We start from the raw sequence: 26,780 nt of genomic DNA on the forward strand, positions 1-26,780 counted from the left end.
AGAGAGAATAACTAACTGATGAGACAATGCATTATAATCTTTGTATGAAAGAAAAACCTGTAATTAGTAAGTTAATATTAATTTTTAACAGGTGTAACTGACAACCTCTAAGAAAGGTAAATCTACTGAGCCATGCAACTTGACCTTGTAAAACAAACACCGTCTTTGTGTAAAACACCTTGGATTTTTGTTCGTTTTTTTTTGTTTGTTTGTTTTATAAGTAGATTAATAATTCATAATATTTCGTGACAATATCTTTTATGTCTGCCGGAAAATATAAGAACCGAAACGCTTTTATGATAAGTACACATATGAAACTCTTCAATCAACGGATCTCGTAAAATGCATTGAGTTTTATTGTTACGAGCAAATATTTCAAGTTTGAATAAGGAACTTTACTTTAATCTCCATAAATTTACATATTCGTTTATTTTTATATTAGCAGTTGCAGTGGTATCATTTGAAATGTTCTTGATGCGAAATCTTAGTACCTAAGCCTTATTCGAAAAAGGTTACAACTTGTGCTTGTAAAACTCCCAAGCGTTAATGTTTAAAAATATATATACGGGTAAACTCTAATTTCCAAGGTATTTGATATGTACGGATTTCAGAGACCTGCTTGATCCAGTGGCGTCCTCTGACGATTTTCTTTTGAAGTAAATGTGTGAAATTAGTGTTTATTTGTCGTTTTCTTCTTTGATACTAAATGGATTTTCCATCGCTGACACCTCCTGTCGGAAGTAAATCACAAAACACAAAAAATTAACAAATAATTTTAATTTCTAATCACTTCCTTTACACTTTTTTTACAAGGCACGATGTAATTCAGGATGTATTGTTTTTTTTATTAATATTTAAACGTTTCTCATTCCCATCTAGAAATTGAGCGCCTATTTTCACATCTTATTTACAAACATATAACTTAAAAACCTAACGATATAAATATTAGCACGATCATTTTGCTGCTTAGCAGAACTGTGGCTGTCCTAAGAGAAAAGTTGCATTGGGTTGGGGAATTAAATTTTCGATTCTAGAACTTTAAAAAAAAAAATTGGCATTTCGAATTTGGATGTAACTTTTAAAAACGCAAACGAAACTAATTAATAACAAATGCGTTAACAAATCGGGGATTTTCTGAACTAACACAGAAAAATTCGTAGAAGAAGGTTTGTTTGTTTTTAAATTCGCGCAAAGCTACACTAGGGCTATCTGCGCTAACCGTCCCTAATTCAGCAGTGTAAGGCTAGAGGGAAGGCAGCTAGTCACCACCAACCAACGTCAACTCTTGGGCTACTCTTTTACTAACGAACACTGGATTGACCGAAACATTATAACGTCCTCACGGCTGAAACGGCGTGCATGTTTAGTGCGACGGAGATTCGAACCCTCTCCCCTCAGATTATACCTAACTACTTGGCCATGCTGAACCATCAAAATTAGAACAAGGAAATAGGTTCACGTGTGAGACATATTTATATTTACCTTTCCATGTTCCATTGCCAAGCTCCTCTGTTCAAGCTGGTTAAATTTTGACGTAGATGCTTCTGTTGGTGACGAGCGAGTTCGCCTCACAGAGTCACGTCTTCCGCCACGATAGCTCCGGAGTGATGATTGGCTACGTATCGATGACGCATGGCTTCGCACGGAACTTTGGGAACGCACAGATCCGGAACTTGATCGCCGTGACCCTTTCATAAATAACAAAAAATAATCAGTGAAGTCGAGAAAACCCACTTGTAGAGAAAAATATAGATGTAAAAATATAATGTAAAAATATACATGTAAAAATATATATGTAAAAATATACATGTAAAAATATATATGTAAAAACGGCTTGTTTGGGTTGAGAATTTTTTTTTACGTGGAGGAGCGAACAACGTTCTTCGGTCATCGTCAGGTTCACAAAGAAAGGAAGAGGTAACTGACCAAAGTTGACCACATGTTTAAAAGGGGTTGTGTAACTGAGTATTTTGGTAATACTGTAATTTCAATTTTTGTTAATATTTTATTACAATAATCAAAAATGACGTTATTTAAGAGTGAATTCAAAATTCATAATAGTTAATAGCCATTAGCTCAATAAATTCCATAAAAAGCAATTTTATTTATTGTAAACAGTGCAACAAAACAGTTACGTAACGCTGGTTGATTAACTTAGTGTCGTCATCAGTTGTTTACATTCATTCTCAGAAGTCTTGCTAAAGGTTCCCGACCTAAATAAAGACTTTCATGGTCTGAAGTTTAGATATTGTTACATTTTCTCTGCTTCAGTTGTTATATGGCTTTCAAAACCCTCTATCCTCTTCACTGCGGAAAGTTCCAGGTAGTTATACCAAATATCTGATCACAGGATGAGGTACATCTGCAAAGATCAAACGTCTAATATACCTGCTGATGTAGGGGGCGCCAGCATAGAGTAGCTTGCTCTTCGTGAACCAGGGAGATATTCGTTACTGCTGCTACATCTCGAAGTGCGTCGTGAATGTGGAACTGATCCTGGTTCTTCCATTTCAGTTAAAACGACAGAGGGCGCTGCGGCGTTTCCAAATCTCTCTCTACCTCGTCCAAATCTTGCCCTAGGAGAGAGTGAAGATATCAAATCCGGTTAATGTTTGTTTGATAGAAATATGTGCTGCAGGAGATAGTCGTAGTATTGAGGACAATATTCAACATCTGTTAAACGTTTGGATTGTTTAGTTTGATTTGAATTTCGAGCAAAGCTACAAGAGGGCTATCTGCGCTAGCCGTCACTAGAGGGCAAGCAGCTGGTCATCACCACCCACCACCAACTCTTGAGCTACTCTTTTACCAACGAATAGTTGGATTGACCATCACATTATAACGCCCCCACGGCTGAAAGGGCGAACATGAATGGTATAATGGGAATTCGAGCCCGCGACCTTCAGACCACACGTCGAGTGCCTTAACCACCACGTCATGATGAGCCAAACTTTTGGAAAGTAAAATTATAGTGTATTATTGTCAATCGATACTTTAAAAAAATATTTTCCTTATAATAACTTTTAAAAAAATTAAATCGATGAAACGTAAATTATGAATATTAAATCGCCCCATTTGATAATCTGGGTGTACAAACCCGTTTTTAAATATATTTGGTAAAGTATCATTAGTGGCATTCATATGGAAGATTCTAGTATTCTGTCTTTAAATTGTATTATTACAAGAACCGAAATATCATAAGTTTCACCACCGTTAAAACAAACATGTGACCATTGTAGAGTGTCTGTTTGTTTTTTTGGTAGGCCTGGCATGGCCAAGCGCGTTAAGGCGTGCGACTCGTAATCTGAGGGTCGCGGGTTCGCGCCCGAATCGCGCCAAACATGCTCGCCCTCCCAGCCGTGGGGGCGTTATAACGTGACGGTCAATCCCACTATTCGTTGGTAAAAGAGTAGCCCGAGAATTGGCGGTGGGTGGTGATTCCCTCTAGTCTTACACTGCTAAATTAGGGACGGCTAACACAGATAGCCCTCGAGTGGTTTTGTGCGAAATTCAAAACAAACAATTTGTTTGTTTTTGAATTTCGCTCAAAGCTACACGAGAGTACAGAACGATTTTGCTACATTATACACAATTTTTGCACCTGTCCTGTGAAAGTGGGTTTTCTCAGGGCGTTCCCGTTCCCCCTCACAACCAAATCTCATGCATTGAATCTTTAGATCCCAGCCAAGGCAACATTATTGCCTAGCCCTGAAACGGGTCGTCTCGCATTGATATTTACTTTGTAGTCTGCTGGTTGGGTTCTGGCCTGGCTGGCCTCTCCGGTGCCGCCTTTATCTCGCTCATCAGTTAATTATATTATGACCAATCTCACTTCTTCACCTTGAAAAAGACAAAAATCCCATGTAAATTTCAACAATTTTTCACGTGAGGGGACGAAGAGAAACCACAACGTTTCTGACCATCCCCAGTTGGAGAGAGAATTCTTCAGATTTATCTCTCTCTATAAACTGAACCCCTGCCACGTTCGTTTACGTATACACAATTTTAAAATGCTTTAGAAGAACATAATAAATACTTGAATTTAAAGAAGAACTTGGTAAACATGGTTCATCGAAAAGATAAACAGTGATATGTGTAAGAAAAATAGTGTAGTCTTAATTGTTTGTTTCGAATTTCGCGTAAAGCTACTCGAGGGCTATCTGCGCTTACCGTTCCTAATTTAGCAGTGTAAGACTAGAGGGTAGACGGCTAGTCATCACCATTCACCGCCAACACTTGGGCTACACTTTGACCAACGAATAGTGGGATTGGCTGTCACTTTATAACGCCCCCATGGCTGAAGGAACAAGCATGTTTGGTGTGACGGGGATTCGAACCCTCAACCCTCGGATTACAAGTCGAGTGCCTTAACAACCTGGCCATACCGGACCTGCAGTTTGATAATATTAATTGTAAATTTAGTGGTGAAAATTTAAAAAGTAGTCCTACTGTTATTCACTGCAGACTTCCAGTTAGTCACCCGCTTGTACAGCGGTAAGTTTACAGACTTACAACGCTAAAATCAGGGGTTCGATTTCCCTCGGTGGGCTCAGCAGATAGCCCAATGTGGCTTTGCTATAAGTAAAACACACATAGACTTCTAGTTAATTTCTCTTATTCAACACACGAGGTTCTCCTCGCTGTAATTATTCAATGTTGCCACCAGAAAGAGCTGTCATTGAAAACTCCGTTAGTGTTTTATTTTATTTGTTTATTTTGAATTTCGCGCAAAGATACTCGAGGGTTATCTGCACTACCAGTCCTTAACTTAGCAGCGAAAGGCTAGATAGAGGGCAAATACTCATCACCACCCGCCGCCAACTCTTAGGTTATTTTTTCCAACAAAAAATGGGATTGATAGTGCCATTACAACGCCCTCACGACTTAAAAGACGTTCATGTTTGGTGGGACGGAGGTTCGAAAGATGCTGATAGGATATATTAGAGTCATGTTATTGTAAACCACGTTTTCAGTCTTACCTGCTAAAGAGCCTAAGGACAAGACAGAATAAAGCGATGCCTATCATGAGTCCAGCAACGACCATAATGACTGTAGTAATGTCCGAATTGTCCAAAATCCCTCTTCCCTCATCTGGAAGGAAACGACAATGAAACGTGATGAAACGTGATGGTAGTTTCCTTAGTTCTTTTTCTTTATACGTTTATCTTAAACATCGTGGTCCTATATGGAAAATCAGAAGATGGCTGGACAGATTTATTCCAGTTAACTGAGACTACAATGATTGTAAATATATATAAAACAACTTAAAGTAATGCCCACCAGGGATACATATTTCCTGTCCAGCATCCTTGTGGCTTCTAAAGCCTTCATCGCAACGGCACTCTCCGTCTTCGTTACACACAGCATGCTCGTCATAAAAGGTGCAAGATATATTGTATTCACAGCGTTCCCATAGTCTGGCCGCTGAATATAAACAATATAAGATACATATAATAACGTATACAGCTTTGAAAGTTATTTTCGTTTATGTCTTACTCTTTATTGACTAAAGAAATAAGAATGATCTTTAAAAATCAATAGGAAGACAGTGAAGGATAGTAAAAAGGTAAAGTATTATTTATAACACACCTCTCCATATGTCTCTCTCTTCTTTTTGCTTTAAGCAGTTTTCCTTTTAACAAAGCAGTGGGACACTTATTTTCTTATAAAGTGTTGATTTAACTATCCTGTTTCTAGATATTTTATTCATATGCCTATATACAGGCATATATACATTGTGTCTAAACAACGTTATAATGCAAATGATGAGTTGAAGACAGCTGTTACCGCGGCATTTGGAACAATAACCCCTGTTATGTTGAGGAAAATGTCGCATAATATTTATGCAGCGAGAATGAGGGACAGCACACAGATACACTGGATACATAAGATATATGGATGGGTAGGGACTTACGGGCCACCCTATATTCCTTGTTGTTATATCATTTACGTAATTAATACGTAATTCTCTTTGGTTAACAGAAATTAAATTCTGTTTATTCAGAATGTCGTACAAAAATGACCGACTTACTCACGCGAATACTTATGAATTCACGCATAAGTGGCGTTAATCAAGTAGCGTTCGCATCAGATGAAAGAATTTATATATAGCGTTTATAAAGTGTCACACAAAAAAATGTTTAACCTTTTAAATATAATATAGATTAGATTAACGTTTTAATCCCTGATATACACTTGTATACGTGTTTTCTGTTTAAGTATTTTATCTGTGGCTAAAGATTTAATCGTGGAAAAAACATGTTTTACAACTTACCCATGAGCGGTTCTTTGGCCTTGGAAATAGTTAACAAAGTTATCAACAGATGCCACTAGTGTTTTGACATAATTGTTGTTTTGAATTAAGCACAAAGCAACACAACGGGCTATCTGTGCTCTGCCCACCACAGGTATCGAAACCCTATTTCGGTTTTTGCGTAGTAAGTCCGCAGACATACCGCTGAGCCACTGGGGGGAGCAACATAATTGTCAGCCATCTAAACATACATGTTGTGAGTATTTGTTTGAGTTAAGGTCGTTTAGAAAACAATAAAATTATTATTACTATTATCATTATTATTCATTGCATAAAAACGTATAGAAAATAAAGTACGTAAAATATAATCATTGAAATTAGGCTTAGACTTGATTCGAAATCACGATTCTGTTCATCAATATGGCGTTTTGGACAAGTTTTCATTTTAGTTGATTAATTCTTGAGAACTATTGTTTCATTCATCTCCATTTTTTTCAGCTACGCTCTCTTAATCGTGTGTTATTAACCACAAAACTACATAACGTGCTATTTTTTATCTCTCCATTGTGGATATCAAAACAAGAATTTGAGCGTTATAAGCCTCTCAAGCTTACCATTGACCGCTAGGGTGCGTTGAGCGACTGCCAACCGATTTTATTGTTAAATACGAAACTAACAAAGTTTAGGCAAACAGTGAGTGAATTACAACTGCAGTAAATAAAAAGTGTTATAATAATGACATGAAACTATGAAAAGTTTATCTGTTAAGAGTTACAAATAAAATTAATAAAAAATACAACTGAAATTTAACATTTTCCCAAAATAAATGTTTTCATACGAAATAATTATTTAAAATTTCAGCTTACAAGTATGTTACTAAAATTGAGGAAGTGAGTCCGGAACAAAACTTAAATATATATATTAGTTTGAAGAAATTGAATTAAAAGACTATTAATGGCAACTCCTACATTCATATTATTTAAATTCCTTTCAAGAAAAATCACTTGAAATATAAACTAACTATTAAAACATTACGTAACACAACATGCACAAAAGATTCTTTCAGTTCTCAGCTCGCCAGAAATCGGTAATTACAGAGGCGTCGCTAAGTGCTTAAAAGATTCGGGGCTCGAACCCATGGCCACGAGAATTTTTGGCGTTTTACTGTAATATCGAACGCGGATTTTTATTCTAATTGGTCAAGACACCAACTGAAGATTCGGGGTACAGGTCCCGTCAGCCAGTGCCTAGCGACACCTCTTGGTAACTGTAATAAAATGCAAAGAAGCAGCTTACCCTTGGCACAGTCTTTATTATTAACATTGATTGGATATTCCTTTTGACACTCACACCGATTACTTGTCATGTTGCAAAATATGTGATGAGAGATATCGTGACACGTATTTTCGCAAGGTTCTCCAACAGGAAATGCGATTCCTATAAGTAAGAAGAAGAACAGAAACTTATCAGATACACTATCATTCCTATACCTTACACTTGTAAATCATAGTGAAAAAATGATAGAGTGACGTATTCGAGCAATCTCCAAGTGTGAAGTAAATGTGTCATTATCTTAAATTATTTATTTTTGGCTCTTTTTATTCGTTATTCCATGTGGTTTAGTGGCTAGGATACCTGGCTTTCACCCAGGAGGCCTGGGTTCGAATCCCGGCATTAGAATTTTTCGTTTTGGCCTGGTGGGTTAAGTCGTGCGACTCGTAATCTGAGGGTTCAAATCCCTGTCGCACCAAACATGCTCGCCTTTTCAACCGTGGGGGCGTTATAATGTTACGGTCAATCCCAATATTCGTTGGTAAAAGAGTATCCCAAGAGATGGCTGTGGGTGGTGATTTCTAGCTGCCTTCCTTCTAGTCTTACACTGCTAAATTAGGGACGGCTGGCGCAGATAGCCCTCGAGTGGCTTTGCGCGAAATTCAAAACAAACAAAGCTTCTGTGTCGGTCTTCCTGCAGTGAGTTCAGGTAGGAGACTGTATTTAAAGAACTGCCACTCAATAAACAGCGAAAGAAAGCACAATGAATAAAGGGAGAGTGAGTTCTAGAGGGCACTGTAGGGAGGGGGGATGATTATATATTCTACAGTATAATTACTTTCTAAGGTATAATAATATCAACCGAAAGTAAGGTTTGAGGCAATCAATTCTCGAGAAGGCGAGCATTGTTTTTTATTTTTCATAAACGACAACCAGTTATCCTAGAAATGTGCAAGAAGGGGGAACAAATGAAACAAAAAAAAATTACCGGGAATAATCTTTGAGACGTCAACACGTTACCTATGTGTTTGCTAAGAACTCCACCGGCGACAGCTCACTTTAAAGGTTATCTGAAACGATCATTAGAATGAAACCGTTTACGCATTTCTTGATCTTATTTTTTGTTCACTGTTGAGCAAAAAAGCTACACAATAAGCAATCTGTGCTGTGTCCATCACCGATATCAAAAGTCGACACTTAGCGTCGTAAGCCGACGAGCCACCGAACAATTCATGTACATGTAAATACTAACAAACAGGCCGTATTTGGTATTTATTACAGTGAAATACAAGATACGCTGGTCTCTCACTTATGTCTCTAGAGGACTCTTGTACATGTAAATGTTTATAAACGTTGTATTTCAATGAAATACAAAATACCTTATTTTCTGACGTATTTCTGGGTGATTCGAACTTGTAAATGTTAACAAACACTGTATTCAGTATGTATTTCAAGGAAATACAAAATACGTTATTTTCTGATTTATGTTTGTTTGTTTTTGAATTTCACGCAAAGCTACACAATGGGCTATCTGTGCTCTGCCCACCACGGGTATCGAAACCCGGTTTTTAGCGTTGTAAGTCTATAGACATACCGCTGATCCACTAGGGGGCTTCGCAATGTGAATCATATAAACCTGTTTATTATATTCACCATTCACTGTTTTTGTAAATAAGTTAAGATTACAATTAAATTTTTCCAATAACTGCTTTAAAATAATCACCTCTTTTATGTTTTCTTTGTTTGAACTTGTTTGCAGTGTTAACGTAGTAGGCAATTGCAAAACGATTTAATACTAAATGGCTGGCAATGTTGCACTAGCCAAAACGTAATAAACGAGGGCACTTGTATCATAAATAATAACTTATTGTGGATTTTACTTGGAGAAACAATAAAGTATGTCATTTAACTGAAACTTAGAGGAGATAAGTGTATCAAATTAACTATTTTTAAAGCTCCATTGAAATAGTTACTGTTAAAACTTATCGAATAAACTCCAGGTTTCTTTCTTTCGTAAATAAAGGCCCAGCATGGCCAGGTGGTTAGGGCGATCAACTAGTAATCCGAGGGTACCGGGTTTGAATCTCCGTCACACCAAACATGCCTGACTTTTCAGCCGTGGGAGCGTTATAATGTGACGGTCAGTCCCACTATTTGTTGGTAAAAGAGTAGTCCAAGAGTTGGCGGTTGGTGGTGATGACTAGCTGCCATCCCTGTAGACCTACATTGCTAAATTAGGGACGGCTGGCGCAGATAGTCCTCGGGTAGCTTTGCGCGAAATTTAAAAACAAACAAACAAACCTTCGAAAATACAAAGGAAAACTGTATATCTCCTTTTTTTTCCAGGGCAGTGGTTATGGCGCTTGACTCGTAATCTGAGGGTCGAAGGTTCGAATCTCAGTCTTACCAAGCATGCTCACCCTTTCAGCCGTGGGGGCGTTATAATGTACTAACAATCCCACTATTCGTTGGTAAAAGAGTAGCCCAGAAGTTGGCGGTGGGTGATGATGACTAGGTGCGTCCCTCTAGTCTTTCACTGCTAAATTGGGGACGGCTAGCACAGATAGTCCTCCTGTAGCCTTGCACGAAACTCAAATCAAACTAATTTTGCAAATTCGGATTCTTTTGTTAATCCCAAAGCAATGGTATTATTTATTGTTCAAAAATGAAGGAACAAACATAAACTAAAATATATTCATTATTTGACATAAAAACAATCTTGTTTCCAAAACATGTGCAAAAACTAGAGCCGTGCCGATTGTTTACGGTACCCTGTGCGAAATATGAATTCTGCGCCCTTTCTCAGAAACATTTCACCTATCCTTGCCTTCAAAGGTGCATGCTCCCCTCCAATGGCACAGCAGTATACCTACAGACTTACAACTCTAGAAATCGGCTTTTAATACCCGTGGTGGGTAGAGCACAGATAGCCCATTGTATAATATGTGCTTAACTTCAAAACAAAAACACACACACGCAATGAAAGGTGCAACCTAGCGCCATCTATAGAACGGTGCTGTATGCTGTATGCGGGCGCACAGCTGGCACTGTTCTTGCTGCAGTTCATGGTTGTTTGTAGTAACGCACACAGTTTCACCATTGGCTGTCTGTGCCTAGCCCACCACGGGTATCGAAACCTGATATTTAGCGTCATAAGTCTGCTGAGTCACTGTGGTCACTGTTTGTAAAACTTCCTTATCTTCTGTTTCGCTCCACGTACCAAAGAAACGTTTTGTTTTCGTTTTCGGATTTCGCACAAAGCTGCTCGAGGACTATCTGTGCTAGGCGTCCCTAATTTAGCAGTGTAAGAGTAGAGGGTAGACGGCTAGTCATCACCATTCACCGCCAACACTTGGGCTACACTTTGACCAACGAATAGTGGGATTGACTGTCACTTTATAACGCCCCCATGGCTGAAGGGACAAGCATGTTTGGTGTGACAGGGATTCGAACCCGCGACCCTCAGATTACGAGTCGCACGCCTTAACACGCTTGGCCATGCCGGGCCACCAAAGAAACATAACAAACGATGCACTAAAGTTTCACTAAACGAAAGAAACCGACTTTGTATGGTATCGTGTGAAGAACAAAGTGGCCAAGTATATTGATGAAACTTGTTCTGAAGAAAGAAAATAATCAGACTAACATCTGATATTCTGTAACAATCTTCCACCAGCCACGAACAAAAAAAAATATTATATAAAAAGGCCTTTCCTATTCAAATAACTTCAGTAATTTTTTTTAAAATCAAGTCAGAACTTTGATAACATTTAGCAAAGTAAGATTTTGATAAGTTTACTCTTAAGAAAGAGGTAAGTAACTAGAATGTTCTAAAATCGACGCGAACTTATTTCAATGAGCTACCAACAGTTTTATAAAGACGACATCGTATTGCTTCTGAACCTACAAGTATCTCCAGCGAAAAGTATTATAGATACAGCTGTGACCATGCTCCTTAGTCGGAGACGACAACAAAAATAATCGCTAAGGGAATGGTTGTTATGGTAACATTCTTGTGTGGCAACGACATTCAGAAAGGCAGCGTAGCACGCGCATATTTTTACCTATTTAGCTGACACTAACACTAATCCATCATCACAAGATGCGTAACATTATAGCTAGACATTTAAAAAAAATGTGCTGATAAAAAGTTCCCGCTACTATAAGGTAAGTCTACGGAAATACAACGCTAAAATCAGCGGTTTGATTCCCCTCGGTTGGCTCAGCAGATAGCCCGATGTGGCCTTGCTATAAAATAAGTTCAAACTCTAATAAAAAAGGATCAAATACCAGATATTTTAACAGCTATACAAGAAACTTATAAAAAGCAAAAGGAAAAACGAGTTGGAAACCAATATTCCTAAAAACTTTACTCTAAATACTATTACTGGTTTCATCCGTAAGGGAGGACAGGACGCCTATTATGTATAGGAACAAGCTACGAGAGGATATATTCACAGAATATAATGAACTTTATATATATATATGTATATATAATTTAAATTATTATTTATGATTACCGACGAGATGATGACGTGTGTTTTCTTTTCCCATTATGCGTTACGGTACTTGAGAACACATTTTTCCGTTTGTTTTTTAATTTCGCGCAAAGCTACATAAGGGCTATTTGCGCTAGCCGTCCATAATTTAGCAATATAAGACTAGAGGAAAGGCAGCTAGTCATCACATTTATAACGCTCCCCCACGGCTGAAAGGGAGCATAGCTGGCTTCCCTCTACTCTTACACTGCTAAATTAGGGACGCCTAGCACAGATAGTCCTCGAGCAGCTTTGTGCGAAATCCGAAAACGAAAACAAAACGTTTCTTTGGTACGTGGAGCGAAACAGAAGATAAGGAAGTTTTACAAACAGTGACCACAGTGACTGAGAGCATATTTGCACCGACGGAGATTCGAACCCGCAGCCCTAAGATTAGGAGTCGAACGCCTTAACCTCCTGGCCATGCCGGGCTACATTTTTTTTTGTAATGCGTTACAAAGTTAATGTGTTTATTATACTTTTATACATTTGATGTTTTACAGACGGACATTTCAGCTTTTAAGCTTAGTGTACATTTAGATTTTCGGGGATTTATTTTAGAAACCATTAAAATTTGCTCTACTTCTTAGATGTGATATCTTACTCTCAAACCGAGTATTACAAGAGGAATAAAAAACCAACCATAAACGTACTCTATGTGGTACAGTATATAAACACGTGCTCTTCAAGCAGTAGACGTTATATAAACAAGTTTGAAGGTAAAGTTGCCTGACGGAGATAAGTGTATTGCTTTTGATGTATCAAGGAATCTGACTGCATCTGGTTTCACGTAGGTCCAGCGTCTTTATGGCGGTAGTACATAGGTTTAGCGCGTTTCATTGATTTGTCCTGAAGAGTTAACGTGGCATCCTTGTAAGTACCGTATACGTTAGAGTAAAAGACGGCTCCTAAATTTCAAGTTATAATGTAAGTTTTAGATAAAATAAGATGGCTCCACCCCTCTGCCCCAATCGTGCACTTGATTAGTGGAACCAAATGAGCCTGTAGGGAATGAATTACCGTCCGTTAGTCCTTAGTCATAAGTATAGCAAATAAAATAAGGTGTAATGCTTACTGAATATGTTTAATACGTTCACTACAATACATTTAATACATTCACTACAATACATTTAAAACATTCACTACAATATGTTTAATACATTCACTACAACATGTTTAATACATTCACTACAATATGTTTAATACATTCACTACAATATGTTTAATACATTCACTACAATACATTTAATACATTCACTACAATACATTTAATACATTCACTACAATACATTTAATGCATTCACTGCAACACATTTAATACATTCACCACAATACATTTAATACATTCATACATTTAATACATTCACTGCAACACATTTAATACATTCACCACAATACATTTAATACATTCACTGCAACAATTTACATTTACGTTTAAACATTCACTGCAACACATTTAATACGTTCACCACAATACGTTTAATACGTTCGTTACAACACGTTTAAAACGTTCACTGCAACACGTTTAATACGTTCACCACAATACGTTTAATACGTTCACTGCAACACGTTTAACACGTTTTAAAACATTTAATACGTTCACAACAACACGTTTAAAGACATTTACAATATGTTTAATACGTTCACTACAATAATGTTTAATACGTTCACCACAATACGTTTAATACGTTCACTACAACACGTTTAATACGTTCACTGCAACACGTTTAATGCGTTCACTACAATACGTTTAATACGTTCACTACAATACGTTTAATACGTTCACTACAACACGTTTAATACGTTCACTACAATACGTTTAATACGTTCACTATAATACGTTTAATACGTTCACTGCAACACGTTTAATACGTTCACTACAATACGTTTAATGCGTTCACTACAATACGTTTAATACGTTCACTGCAACACATTTAATACGTTACGTTTAATACATTTCACGTTCACTACAATATGTTTAATACGTTCACTACAATACGTTTAATACGTTCACTACAATACGTTTAATACGTTCACTACAACACGTTTAATACGTTCACTACAACACGTTTAATACGTTCACTGCAATACGTTTAATACGTTCACTACAATACGTTTAATACGTTCACAACAACACATTTAAAACGTTCACTACAATATGTTTAATACGTTCACTACAATATGTTTAATACGTTCACTACTGATACGTATAATGCGTTCGTTACAATACGTTTAATACGTTCACTACAACACGTTTAATGCGTTCACTACAATACGTTTAATACGTTCACTACAATACGTTTAATACGTTCACTACAACACGTTTAATGCGTTCACTACAATACGTTTAATACGTTCACTACAATACGTTTAATACATTCACCACAATACGTTTAATACGTTCACTACAACACATTTAAAAACGTTCACTGCGACACATATAATGGATTCACTACAATACATTTAATACATTCACTACAACACATTTAATGCGTTCACTACAACACATTTAATACGTTCACTACAATACGTTTAATACGTTCACTACAATACGTTTAATACGTTCACTACAACACATTTAATACATTCACTACAATACATTTAATACATTCACAACAACACATTTAAAACATTCACTACAATATGTTTAATACATTCACTACAATATGTTTAATACATTCACTACAATACATTTAATACATTCACTACATTCACTACAACACATTTAATGCGTTCACTACAATACGTTTAATGCGTTCACTACAATACGTTTAATACATTCACTACAACACATTTAATACGTTCACTCAATACGTTTAATACGTTCACTACAATACATTTAATACGTTCATTACAACACATTTAAAACATTCACTGCAACACATTTAATACATTCACCACAATACATTTAATACATTCACTACAACACATTCAAAACATTCACTACAACACATTTAATACATTAACTACAACACATTTAATACATTCACTACAATACATTTAATACATTCACAACAACACATTTAAAACATTCACTACAATATGTTTAATACATTCACTACAATATGTTTAATTCATTCACTACAATACGTTTAATACGTTCACTACAATACGTTTAATACGTTCACTACAACACGTTTAATACGTTCACTACAACACATTTAATGCGTTCACTACAATACGTTTAATACATTCACTACAATACGTTTAATACGTTCACTACAACACGTTTAATACGTTCACTACAATACGTTTAATACGTTCACTTCAATACATTTAAAACATTCACTGCAACACATTTAATACATTCACCACAATACATTTAATGCATTCACTACAACACATTTAAAACATTCACTGCAACACATTTAATACATTCACCACAACACATTTAAAACATTCACTACAATATGTTTAATACATTCACTACAATACATTTAATACATTCACTACAATACATTTAATACATTCACTACAACACATTTAATACATTCACTGCAACACATTTAATACATTCACTACAATACATTTAATACATTCACTACAACACATTTAATACATTCACTACAATACATTTAATACATTCACTACAACACATTTAATACATTCACTACAACACATTTAATACATTCACTACAACACATTTAATACATTCACTACAATACATTTAATACATTCATTACAACACATTTTAATCTAGTCTTTCACTGCTAAATTAAGGACAGCTAGCGCAGATAGCCCTCGAGTAGCTTTGCGCGAAATTCAAAAACAAACATTTAACAGTGCATAAACAGATTCAAAAAGGCAGTGAAACGTATCAGAACCATGATGTTGGGGTCAATAGGTTAGCAGAGACTGACTGACAAATTGAACAAGCAGTTGCAGAATTATTAGAAGTATAGCTTTGCGCGAATTTAAAAAACAACGTATATGTGTTTACAAATATGGATACTAATAAAATCCTTATCTAAAGACAGTTTTAAAAGTATATTTAAGTATTTGTCAATTCCCTATAATAAATTATGTAAAGCAAACCGTTGTTCTCACGAGATTGAAAAAAAAAAATGCTGAGATCTATAAGCACGTGCGTGAACGATACATGCTATTCTTCTGATACACGAGAACTTTTACATCTTATCCTTGTATTCATTGCTTCCCTACACTTATTATCCTTGTATTCATTGCTTCCCTACACTTATTATCCTTGTATTCATTGCTTCCCTACACTTATTATCCTTGTATTTATTGCTTCCCTACACTTATTATCCTTGTATTTATTGCTTCCCTACACTTATTATCCTTGTATTTATTGCTTCCCTACACTTATTATCCTTGTATTCATTGCTTCCCTACACTTATTATCCTTGTATTCATTGCTTCCCTACACTTATTATCCTTGTATTTATTGCTTCCCTACACTTATTATCCTTGTATTTATTGCTTCCCTACACTTATTATCCTTGTATTTATTGCTCCTACACTTATTATCCTTGTATTTATTGCTTCCCTACACTTATTATCTTGTATTCATTGCTCCTACACTTATTATCCTTGTATTCATTGCTTCCCTACACTTATTATCCTTGTATTTATTGCTTCCCTACACTTATTATCCTTGTATTCATTGCTTCCCTACACTTATTATCCTTGTATTCATTGCTTCCCTACACTTTTTATCCTTGTATTCATTGCTTCCCTACACTTATCTTTTAACCATTGAATGTTAATTTTCTTCACTATGTTTTCCTAACACAGCTTTCAAACTCTGAGATTGTGAACAATGTAAGATACAATATTTTGTATTTTAACGGATAATTATTGTAAGATACAATATTTTGTATTTTAACGGACAGGAATTATATTTCAGCAATCAAAGATTTATTTTAATGAACAGCCATTATATTTAAGCAAACTAAGATTGTGATTTAACAAAAAGTGTTGTATTTTAATGGACAAACAATATATTTTAACAAACTAAGATTATATTTTAACAGATGATTATTGTATTTTAATGAACAAGCAATACATTTTAACAAGCTAAGATTGTATTTTAATGAACAAACAATATATTTTAACAAACTAAATATTGTATTTTAACGGATAATTATTGTATTTTAATGAATAAACAATATATTTTAACGAACTAAAATTGTATTTTAACGTACAGTTACTGTACTTTAATGAAAAACTATATTTTAACTGACTAAAGATTGTATTTTAACGGACAATTATTGTATTTTAATGAACTGAATATGTATTTTAACGGACAATTATTGTACTTTAATGGACAAACAATATATTTGAACGAACTAAGGTTGTTTTTAACGGACGAAACGAAATAAATAATACTTTGAAAGTAGTTTTCAATCATACAAACATAGAACTTAAATTTATATATATACTGCTAATCCTTTTTCACTGCGTCGCTTTCTGATTTTTCGAATTTGTGTGATGAGTGACGTCACGTCTATTTCCTTCGTGTGTTTTTTCTAAAGAAACATTAGAAATTCCATTAGTTGTCAGCATGCACTGTACTTGGATATCGTTAGTTTATTAATAAATAGTTCCAAAAGGTAGCACAATGAAGTATTAAAGCTATAAAATAATTAAGATAATTTATTAATATTAAAAGAAAAATATATATTTTATCAATATTCCTTTTTTAACTCATTCTTGTTGTGACTTCAAGAAACCATCCTAAAAGCTTTCTGTAAATATAGTAGATAATTAATTAGCGTTTCGTATTTAATGTACATAAGATTAATGTATTCCTTCACTGGCTCTTTCTATCACAGTTTTTTAATTAACTGCTACAGATGTTGAAAGTTAAATTACCATTTCAGTTTCGTATTTAATGTACATAAGATTAATATATTCCTTCACTGGCTCTTTCTATCACATTTTTTTTAATTAACTGCTACAGATGTTGAAAGTTAAATTACCATTTCAAAATTGTGGTTGGAGAATGAATTAACCTCAGAAGTGACAATAATGTTAAAGTTTAACAGCGTTCTTCAATACGTTTGTTTAAATTCTGTCACGTGGAAGAGCGACCACGTTTTGAATCATATTATTTCGTGAACCACAGGTGGCGCGCCAGTAAGTTTACAAACAAAGGAGTCGGAAGACTTCGTTTTTTGTTATTTTAAAAATGGTAAAATTATTTCAAAGATGCGACTTTGCCATTAGAAGAATGCCCTTAGTTTAGTCCTAATACTTAAATAAACGTTTAAAGACGGATTGATGTATTTTGTTACTGTATATTATGTTTTAATTGTATTAATATGCCAAAATCACTCTATCAGATCATTTGGCAGTAAAATACGCCCTCTTTAATGTAATAGCTAAGTATAATTCTTTAATCAAAATCATTTCCGTAAGATTTGTTGAAGTGGTTAAGCAGGAGGCAAAATGATCAAAGGATCATTTGTTAAGACAGAATTTAGGGTTGGTACAAAACACACACTGTTGTAATACAAAACTGTAGTTACATAGTATATCGTGATTCAGGGCTCGATTCCTTCCAACGGACACAACAGATAGTCCAATGAGGCTTTGCTCTAAAACAAATAAATAAACGTCATGATGTTCGAGAGAAAACAAAGTAAGCCGATAGAAAATTGTATGAAGATAAATAATGGTATTTTCAAACAACTCTATAGGCTTAAAGAGTAGTGTGTAAGCTGCTCCGAAAGTTTACAAGATAAATTATTTCATTCGTTCGAAAAGCTACCGCCAGGGTGCACAAAGGAAACAACAACAAACAAAGTCACATTTACTTAGAAGGATGAATCTATTTGTCAATTTTGATAACAAGCACCTGAAACTTGATTATAAAGTAGCTATCCAATGTTACTAAGTAGTACTTAATCACTAATGTTTTTTCATTCTCTGACTGGATAGATCCCAGTTTGAACCAAAGTTTATAATAACCAAACATTTCTACCACTAGTTCCTCGCATATTTAGAAAACATTGTAACAAATAACAAAGTTATACTAATAGAAAACAAAAAATAGAGGGTGTTTAGTAGAGTCATGTGGGAAAAGCCATCTGTGGACAATAACGTTTGGAGTACATTTAGCAATGTTCATGTTATATATTATATATATATATATATACAATATTTATTACATATCTTTATATATGAAACCCCTGTCTATACTGCTTTAATCGCACAATAGATATTGTAATTCATGTTGTTCTATTTCTGTGTTATTATAAGCCATTTAGCACAGTTTGAAAATGACCACATTGTTTCTATAACTACAGCTTCCTCAAATGGGCGATTTTGAACGTTTCCAACAATAGACTGCGCTGATCCATTTAAAAGTCATACCCTCGAGATTATCTCATTATTAAATATTCTTCATATGTGAAACTCCATAAACCCAGAATAGACTTTGCACTTCGCGTTATTCTATTTTTATGTTATTATAAGCCACTAAAAATAGTTTGAAGAAAGCAACAAAGGTTATTCCTATAACCAGAGTAATGTTTCAACAGATGTATGTGATCTTTCAATATTTCTAACAACAGGCTGCTCTAATCCAGTTAAAGGTCATGCCCTTGGAATGGTCTCGATGGTGGTGAAGGTTATGTGAAGTACTTTCGGTGCCGCAACAACCAGGGAGACAGCAATCGTGACAAAAATATAATCTGCCTTTAGATGATCCATGTGTAAGTACGTGTGCGCGTGTCAATAATTCATCACCCAGCATTGACTATTTTGCTAACACTAATTTTTGGTACAGAAAGTAAACTGTCCAACGGTGTACATGAAGAGATAAAAAAGCGCGTGTTTTTTTTATAGTAAAGCCACATCGGGCTATCTGCTGAGTCCACTGAGGGGAATCGAACCCCTGATTTTAGCGTTGTAAGTCCGTAGACTTACCTCTCACTTCTGTACAAGCGGGGGACTGATAAAAAACCCTCTGATACATTTCTACTTTTCCTAAAGACATTTCGCTTTGAATTTAAAGTACACAAGTACTTAATGAGTTGGACGAGCCAGTTACTGTCTTACACAAAGCGGGGTATGCAAGTGGCATCTAACGAGGTCGTTAGAAGTTTAATAACAAGAGAAAAAACGAAGGGGAACGTTAGACTTTGTACGTGTTTTGCTTCTTTAATAGATACCCACAGCCAGTTTGTAACAAAGTGTTTCTTTCACCGAAGAACATGGATACCACATGTGCTCATGAAACATGAACGCATGTAAAGATTACACTAACTCTAAGGGCGATAAGCACATGAAAGGAAAATCGTTAATATTTTAAGCACGTGTTAATATTGGAGACTGATATATACTGATGCGACAGAAAGACTTTAAAATATTGAAAATGAGTTTGGTTTCTCTACTTTTCCCAAATTGTGATTACACACAGTTGTTTATCGCATATTCTCCTGTTTTATAAAACTGTCATAACGCCAATGGTGTTCATGTTTGAAGTTTAAAAACAACAATAAAAGCGGGTAGGCGCTACCATAAAAAACTAATGGAAGGCTAATGTTGTGTCTGTTGTTTAAATGAAACCAAAGACCAAAAGGCACTACCTAAACTAAACAACTACAGCCGAAATACAGACAATAGTTAGGGTCACACTTTAGCATTCATAGAATGCTGCTTCACGTTGGTTGGCTCTCTCAGGGGAAGATGAGAGGGATTGATGTCGTCAAAGATGACGGGAGCATGGCTCTAAAAGTTGTTAATAGGGACGCAATGCTTGGCGGCCGTGATGGATGATTGTGTCACAAAGCTGAGGATGTGTTGCTAAGCAGCCATGACTCATACACTATATATCTAATCATGTTGATAATTAATTAATCCATCCTAAAAGGATGCTTAACACTAGTTAATTAAATCGGTGATAATCAAATGGTCATAAAATAGAAAACTACAGTCAAAATACACTATCTTCTAGAGTATTTAATTTATAAAATATAACAGTCTTTTACATATAAATACTTTGATGAAATTAGAGCCATAAATACCAAAAACGGGAATGCTTGGGTTAGTTATTTAGAGTGCCCAGTTTGCAAATCCGAAGGTTCATGATTAACAAGTGATTGCCACCAAAACGCTTTCCCAGATGTCTTTCACGATTGACGCTCAAATACTAACATTTGATCAAAGATGTCTACCCAAGAATTGATGATGGATGTTGTATGTCGTTGACTAGCTGCCTCACATCTTGACACAAATGAAAATTTGATACACAGCTTTGGTGGAGCTTTACACGAAGTTCTAAAGCAAAAGTATTTGTTAGAGCTTGTGACTTGAACAGTTTATTTCCAAAAGCATACTTTGACATAAAAATTGATGTAGACATTTATATATATGATACGTTAAGGGACTTATAGTAAACTATATTCTCAGCTCTCTCCTTAAACGGTGATATGTCACATGCAAAGTATATTTGTAGCAACATAAACTGTAATAGCTAACTTGATTATTTCCATCAGCAGTATGGTTGTGTTCCTAATTTATTTAAAGGTTGTTAAAACTTACTAATTAGGTAAGGACAATGATTACCTGTAACTGGCATCACAAAATACACCCTTGTAACTAACATCACAAAATACACCCTTGTAACTTGCATTACAAAATACACCCTTGTAACTGACATCACAAAATACACCCTTGTAACTAACATCACAAAATACACCCTTGTAACTGGCATCACAAAATACACCCTTGTAACTAACATCACAAAATACACCCTTGTAACTTGCATTACAAAATACACCCTTGTAACTGACATCACAAAATACACCCTTGTAACTAACATCACAAAATACACCCTTGTAACTAACATCACAAAATACACCCTTGTAACTTGCATCACAAAATACACCCTTGTAACTAACATCACAAAATACACCCTTGTAACTTGCATTACAAAATACACCCTTGTAACTGACATCACAAAATACACCCTTGTAACAGAAATCACAAAATAGACCCTATAATCGGGGTGTTTTCGAAAACTGGACTTTTTTCCATCAGAGCCTAAATTGCAATACCTTAGGATCAGCTAATTCACTGGAGAAACTTGTGTTGGTTTTATACAACGTTAAAACAGCTGCAGCTGTATACACGTTCATCTATCTTTCAAAACAACCTTAAATTCTTCCCCTATAGCGAATTTACTCGAAAATAAAAACTTTGGAATTCCTAAGAGCTGGAGTTAGAACCAGCATGAAGGTTAGTGAGAACCAGCATGAAGGTTAGTGAGTTTTATACATAACTGTACTTCCATCTTTGTTACTCGTTTTACTGCCACATAAAGCTCTGAAATGTTACAAACGTTTGAAGTGTATAGAGAACTTAATCAAATGAATGATTTGGTTTGAATTTCGCGCAAAGCTACACGAGGGCTATCTGCGCTAGCCGTCCCTAAGTTAACAGTGTAAGACTAGAGGGAAGGCAGCTAGTCATCACCACCCACCGCCAACTCTTGGGCTACTCTTTTACCAACGAATAGAGGGATTGACCGTCACTTTATAACGCCCCCACGGCTGAAAGGGCGAGCATGTTTGGTGTGACGGGGATTCGAACTCGCGACCCTCGGAGAGAGAACCAAAGAAATGAAGAATACTGAATGTTTGTTAGAATGAAAACTTCTAGAGTAAGTTGTTGTCGTTTTAAAACGGAAGCCATAACATAGAAATCAACAGAGATGGTGCCGAACCCGATGTTGAAAAGAAAACTACGAATATCTCCAGTAAAATGAACACTTTTCCAATCAAGCTTCAACTATTGGAATACCTGAACATTATTTAAATGACAACAGCCATGATGCAATAAGTCCAGCTTAGTTCGCTAAGAATGTCTTCTATGCGCCTATGATTGTTCATGTCACCCATTAACTTCGCGATTCAAGAAGCAAAACATCCGTGCTGCGGTTAGTATTAAGTATTCGGAATTTCATTAGATGACAACCAGTCTTCCTGGTCATAAGTTTGTTTTAAATCTGTGTTGCTTTCCACACTCGAACCTTCAAACCTGTACACAGTGTTTACCGCGATGGTAACTTGATCTTTTAACAGGTTTGTTAACAAACAAATGACTGCAAAACGTATTGAAATGTATAGTTTTTATAAATCTGGTACAGTTTTTATTTTTCCCTTCTTTCTTTCTCATTTGTGTGTTTGAATGTCTAAGTAAAATTTTTGAGGAATAAAGATAATATTAATCAAGTGACCAGATAAAAGGCTCGTATTCGTCCGAAATTTTTAACCACTTCGTTTTATGATAAATTAATTAAAGTGACATAGATTCTAAGTTACAATACTTTTAACCTAAACTAAAAAGAAAATTGCTTATGATGACCGTATAAAACTTTCGTGTCTACAACCGTGGCTCATTGAAACGGAGCTCGACAGGTTTGTCACCAGGTCATTGACCGTCTAAAGTGTTTCAAAAATAATTTACAGCTACGTTTCAGTTTTCAAATGTGCAAACGTAGCAATTTATAATCTTACAGGCTTCATGAGTCTCAGTATAATATACGCAGGTGAATATTACAAGTTTATGATTGCTTTTGTTATTGCAATATTATCCAAATAACTAAGATATATGTTGAAACATTTTATAATGGACGGCAACTGTTGTGGAAACACGAGTGTAGAGGACGACGTTTCGATGGTCTTCCGCCTTTTGTCTTCAGGTCACACGTCGTCCACTACACTCGCGTCTCCAGAACAGGCATTTGCCGTCCATTCTACAAACTTTCATCATGAATACTCTGCCTAAACAACCTATCAACAAATAACTAAAATATACTTTACTGTTAAGTGTACACACTGCAAAGCCAATGGGACTGAAAGACTCCAAAGAACATATTTGATCTTTATGACGATGTGTTATTCATACATTATTATTTTGTTAAGTTATGTAACATGCTACTTTGTATTATTTATACATTGTTATTTTGTTAAGTTATGTAACATGCTACTCTGTATTATTCATACATTGTTATTTTGTTAAGTTATGTAACATGCTACTTTGTATTATTCATACATTGTTATTTTGTTAAGTTATGTAACATGCTACTTTGTAATATTTATACATTGTTATTTTGTTAAGTTATGTAACATGCTACTTTGTATTATTTATACATTGTTATTTTGTTAAGTTATGTAACATGCTACTTTGTAATATTCATACATTGTTATTTTGTTAAGTTATGTGACATGCTACTTTGTAATATTTATACATTGTTATTTTGTTAAGTTATGTAACATGCTACTTTGTATTATTCATACATTGTTATTTTGTTAAGTTATGTAACATGCTACTTTGTATTATTTATACATTGTTATTTTGTTAAGTTATGTAACATGTTACTTTGTATTATTCATACAATGTTATTTTGTTAAGTTATGTAACATGCTACTTTGTATTATTCATACAATGTTATTTTGTTAAGTTATGTAACATGCTACTTTGTATTATTCATACATTGTTATTTTGTTATGTAACATGCTACTTCTACAGTTTTCCTGAATAAAACATGAACTTCAAAAAACCCATTGAAGAACCAAGAAATACACATCGATAATATTTTTTGTGTGTGTCTTCTTTACTACTAAAACTGGCCAGGAGCCAGGGTTAGTAAAGATTAGTGGAAGCATTACGTCTTTATTTAAACAGGACAATTGCCCAGAGTCTATCCTGTTTATACAAATTGTTGATTTACAGAAATTCCTGGCAGTACTCCTACCTCCTCGTTGGTCCTGGCTGGGAAACGTTTAAAATACTAATAGACGGCTAAAGGAGTGTTTATAGAGTAGATTGCAATAGAAGAATGATGGGTGATAGTGTAAAAGCTATCACTAGTAAGGAAGGGATGAAGAAGGTAAAGAAGATAAAAACGAAGAAAAGGGAGGAAGAAAGTAGCGAGATGAAGGCAGAGGACGAAAAGGAAGAACACAAAACAGATGATATTGAAACAGGAAAAGGAGAGGACATCTTGGAACAGAAGGAGATTAGCTATCTTTCAGATATTAGCGAACTATTAGAACGGGTTCTTAAAAATCAAGATGAATTCGTAGAAACAATGATTACTGAAAAGATGGAAAAAAGACACTTTTAAGACATTGAAAAAGAAAATGACGGACATAGTGAGAGTCGTTATTATGCAGCAAAATGTGATTTCTCCTCTTCTTGGGGAAAATTCGGAACTGAAGAAAAATATAGACATTACAAAGAATAGAAGAGAATGCCTACTTTTGCAGAAGTTACAGAGATGAATGTAAAACCACAGAGTGAAGGGAAAATGATAAGAACAAGAAGCAGAGAAAGTAAAAGTAGGGAAAGAAACGTATTCACCATCATACCCAGAAAGAGTATGACATCTGAGGAAATTAACTGAAAAATACAAAGTTTGGTTAAACCCAAAGAATTGGAGATAGGTGTAACTACAGTAAGAACTATAGCTAAAGGTGGCATCTTGGTGGAAGTAGAAAAGAAAGAAGAGATTCATTTACTTAAAGATGCACTACTAAAAGTAAAAGACTTGGAAGAAAACTTTGATGTAAAAATACCTAAAAAGAGACATCCACAAATTATTATTTATAATGTAGAGGACTACATGAGTGATCAAGAATTTGGTATTAATATTAAGGAACAAAATTCAGAAATATTTGAAGAAAATGATGTAATTATTGTTAATAAGAAATTTAAAACATTCCGAGGTTTCAATTATATTGTTACAATTGAACCGCATAAATATAAAAAACGTGTTAGAAGTTAATAAACTTAAACTAAATTGGGGAAGATATGGATGAAAAGAATACGTAAGACCCACAATTTGTTATAATTATGGAAAATTTGGACATTTTGCTAAATATTGTAAAAATATTATTACCTGTCTAGAATGTGAGAGAAGCATTAATATAAATATTGTGAAAATAAATATTTTGTACAAATTATTATAATCATAATAAGAAATTTAATACGTAATTTGATGTGAATCATTCTTGTAAGAATCTTGAATGTAGGATTTATCTTAAAGAAATGGATCGATTAATTTCCCGTACTGATTATGGCTAGTGTTATAAATTTTTTTTTTGTGTGTGACTCATATTAATATGGCAGTGGCCCGAGCAGCCAATCTGCAGTTAAACCAAGATATCCTATAAAGAAATATGGATATTATTTCCATAAATGAACCGTATTAATTTGAGGAAAATATAACTCATTTCTCTGAAAGTATTGTTTTTTGTTGTGATGTCCCTAAGGCAGGAATTATCATTAATAATAAAAGCATTAATTATTATGTTTTATGTTGTACAAAGAATTTAGTTGGTGTTAGAATTACTTTTTGTTAATTTTGTTATGATTGTGATTAGTATTTACTGCTCCCCGTCTGGAGTTATTGATGATAACCTTAATATGTTACAAAATTTTATCAGGAATTATAATAATGAAATTATTTTAATCTTAGGTGATTTCAATGCTAATTCAGAAGCTTGGTACCAGAGGCCACTTGATGATAGGGGTTTTCAGTTACTAACTTTATGGATTTAAATGAAATTATATTACTTAATAATTCGGACTCGATACCAACTTTCTCCTCAATTAGAGGGGAAAGTTGGATTGACTTGGCAATGATAAAGTATAATAACGAAATTGATATTCATTTTGAAGTTACAGATCAAATCACTAATAGTGATCATAATACGATAAAACTGAAATTTTCAAATTTTAAC

General features: G+C 34.8%; 1 protein-coding gene across 4 annotated transcripts in view; it reads right to left on the reverse strand.

Moving 5' to 3' along the window:
* Window positions 1–333: 333 nt before the first annotated feature.
* Window positions 334–26,780, reverse strand: part of LOC143231893 (uncharacterized) — an 84,138-nt gene continuing 57,691 nt past the window's right edge. For 2 of the 4 annotated variants that reach the window (XM_076466672.1, XM_076466674.1), the window contains exons 2-7: window positions 7,550–7,690; window positions 5,281–5,424; window positions 4,980–5,091; window positions 2,389–2,576; window positions 1,483–1,688; window positions 334–731 (exon numbers count right to left, since the gene is read on the reverse strand). In XM_076466672.1, coding sequence (XP_076322787.1) covers window positions 678–731; window positions 1,483–1,688; window positions 2,389–2,576; window positions 4,980–5,091; window positions 5,281–5,424; window positions 7,550–7,690 — 845 coding nt within the window. In that variant the 3' untranslated portion in view covers window positions 334–677. Of the gene's footprint in view, window positions 732–1,482; window positions 1,689–2,388; window positions 2,577–4,979; window positions 5,092–5,280; window positions 5,425–7,549; window positions 7,691–7,888; window positions 7,913–26,780 lie in introns of those variants that run through there. The other 2 variants (XM_076466675.1, XM_076466673.1) reach the window with 2 other exon arrangements.

The sequence above is a fragment of the Tachypleus tridentatus genome, chromosome 11 (genome assembly GCF_004210375.1).
Source record: "Tachypleus tridentatus isolate NWPU-2018 chromosome 11, ASM421037v1, whole genome shotgun sequence".
NCBI lineage: Eukaryota > Metazoa > Arthropoda > Merostomata > Xiphosura > Limulidae > Tachypleus > Tachypleus tridentatus.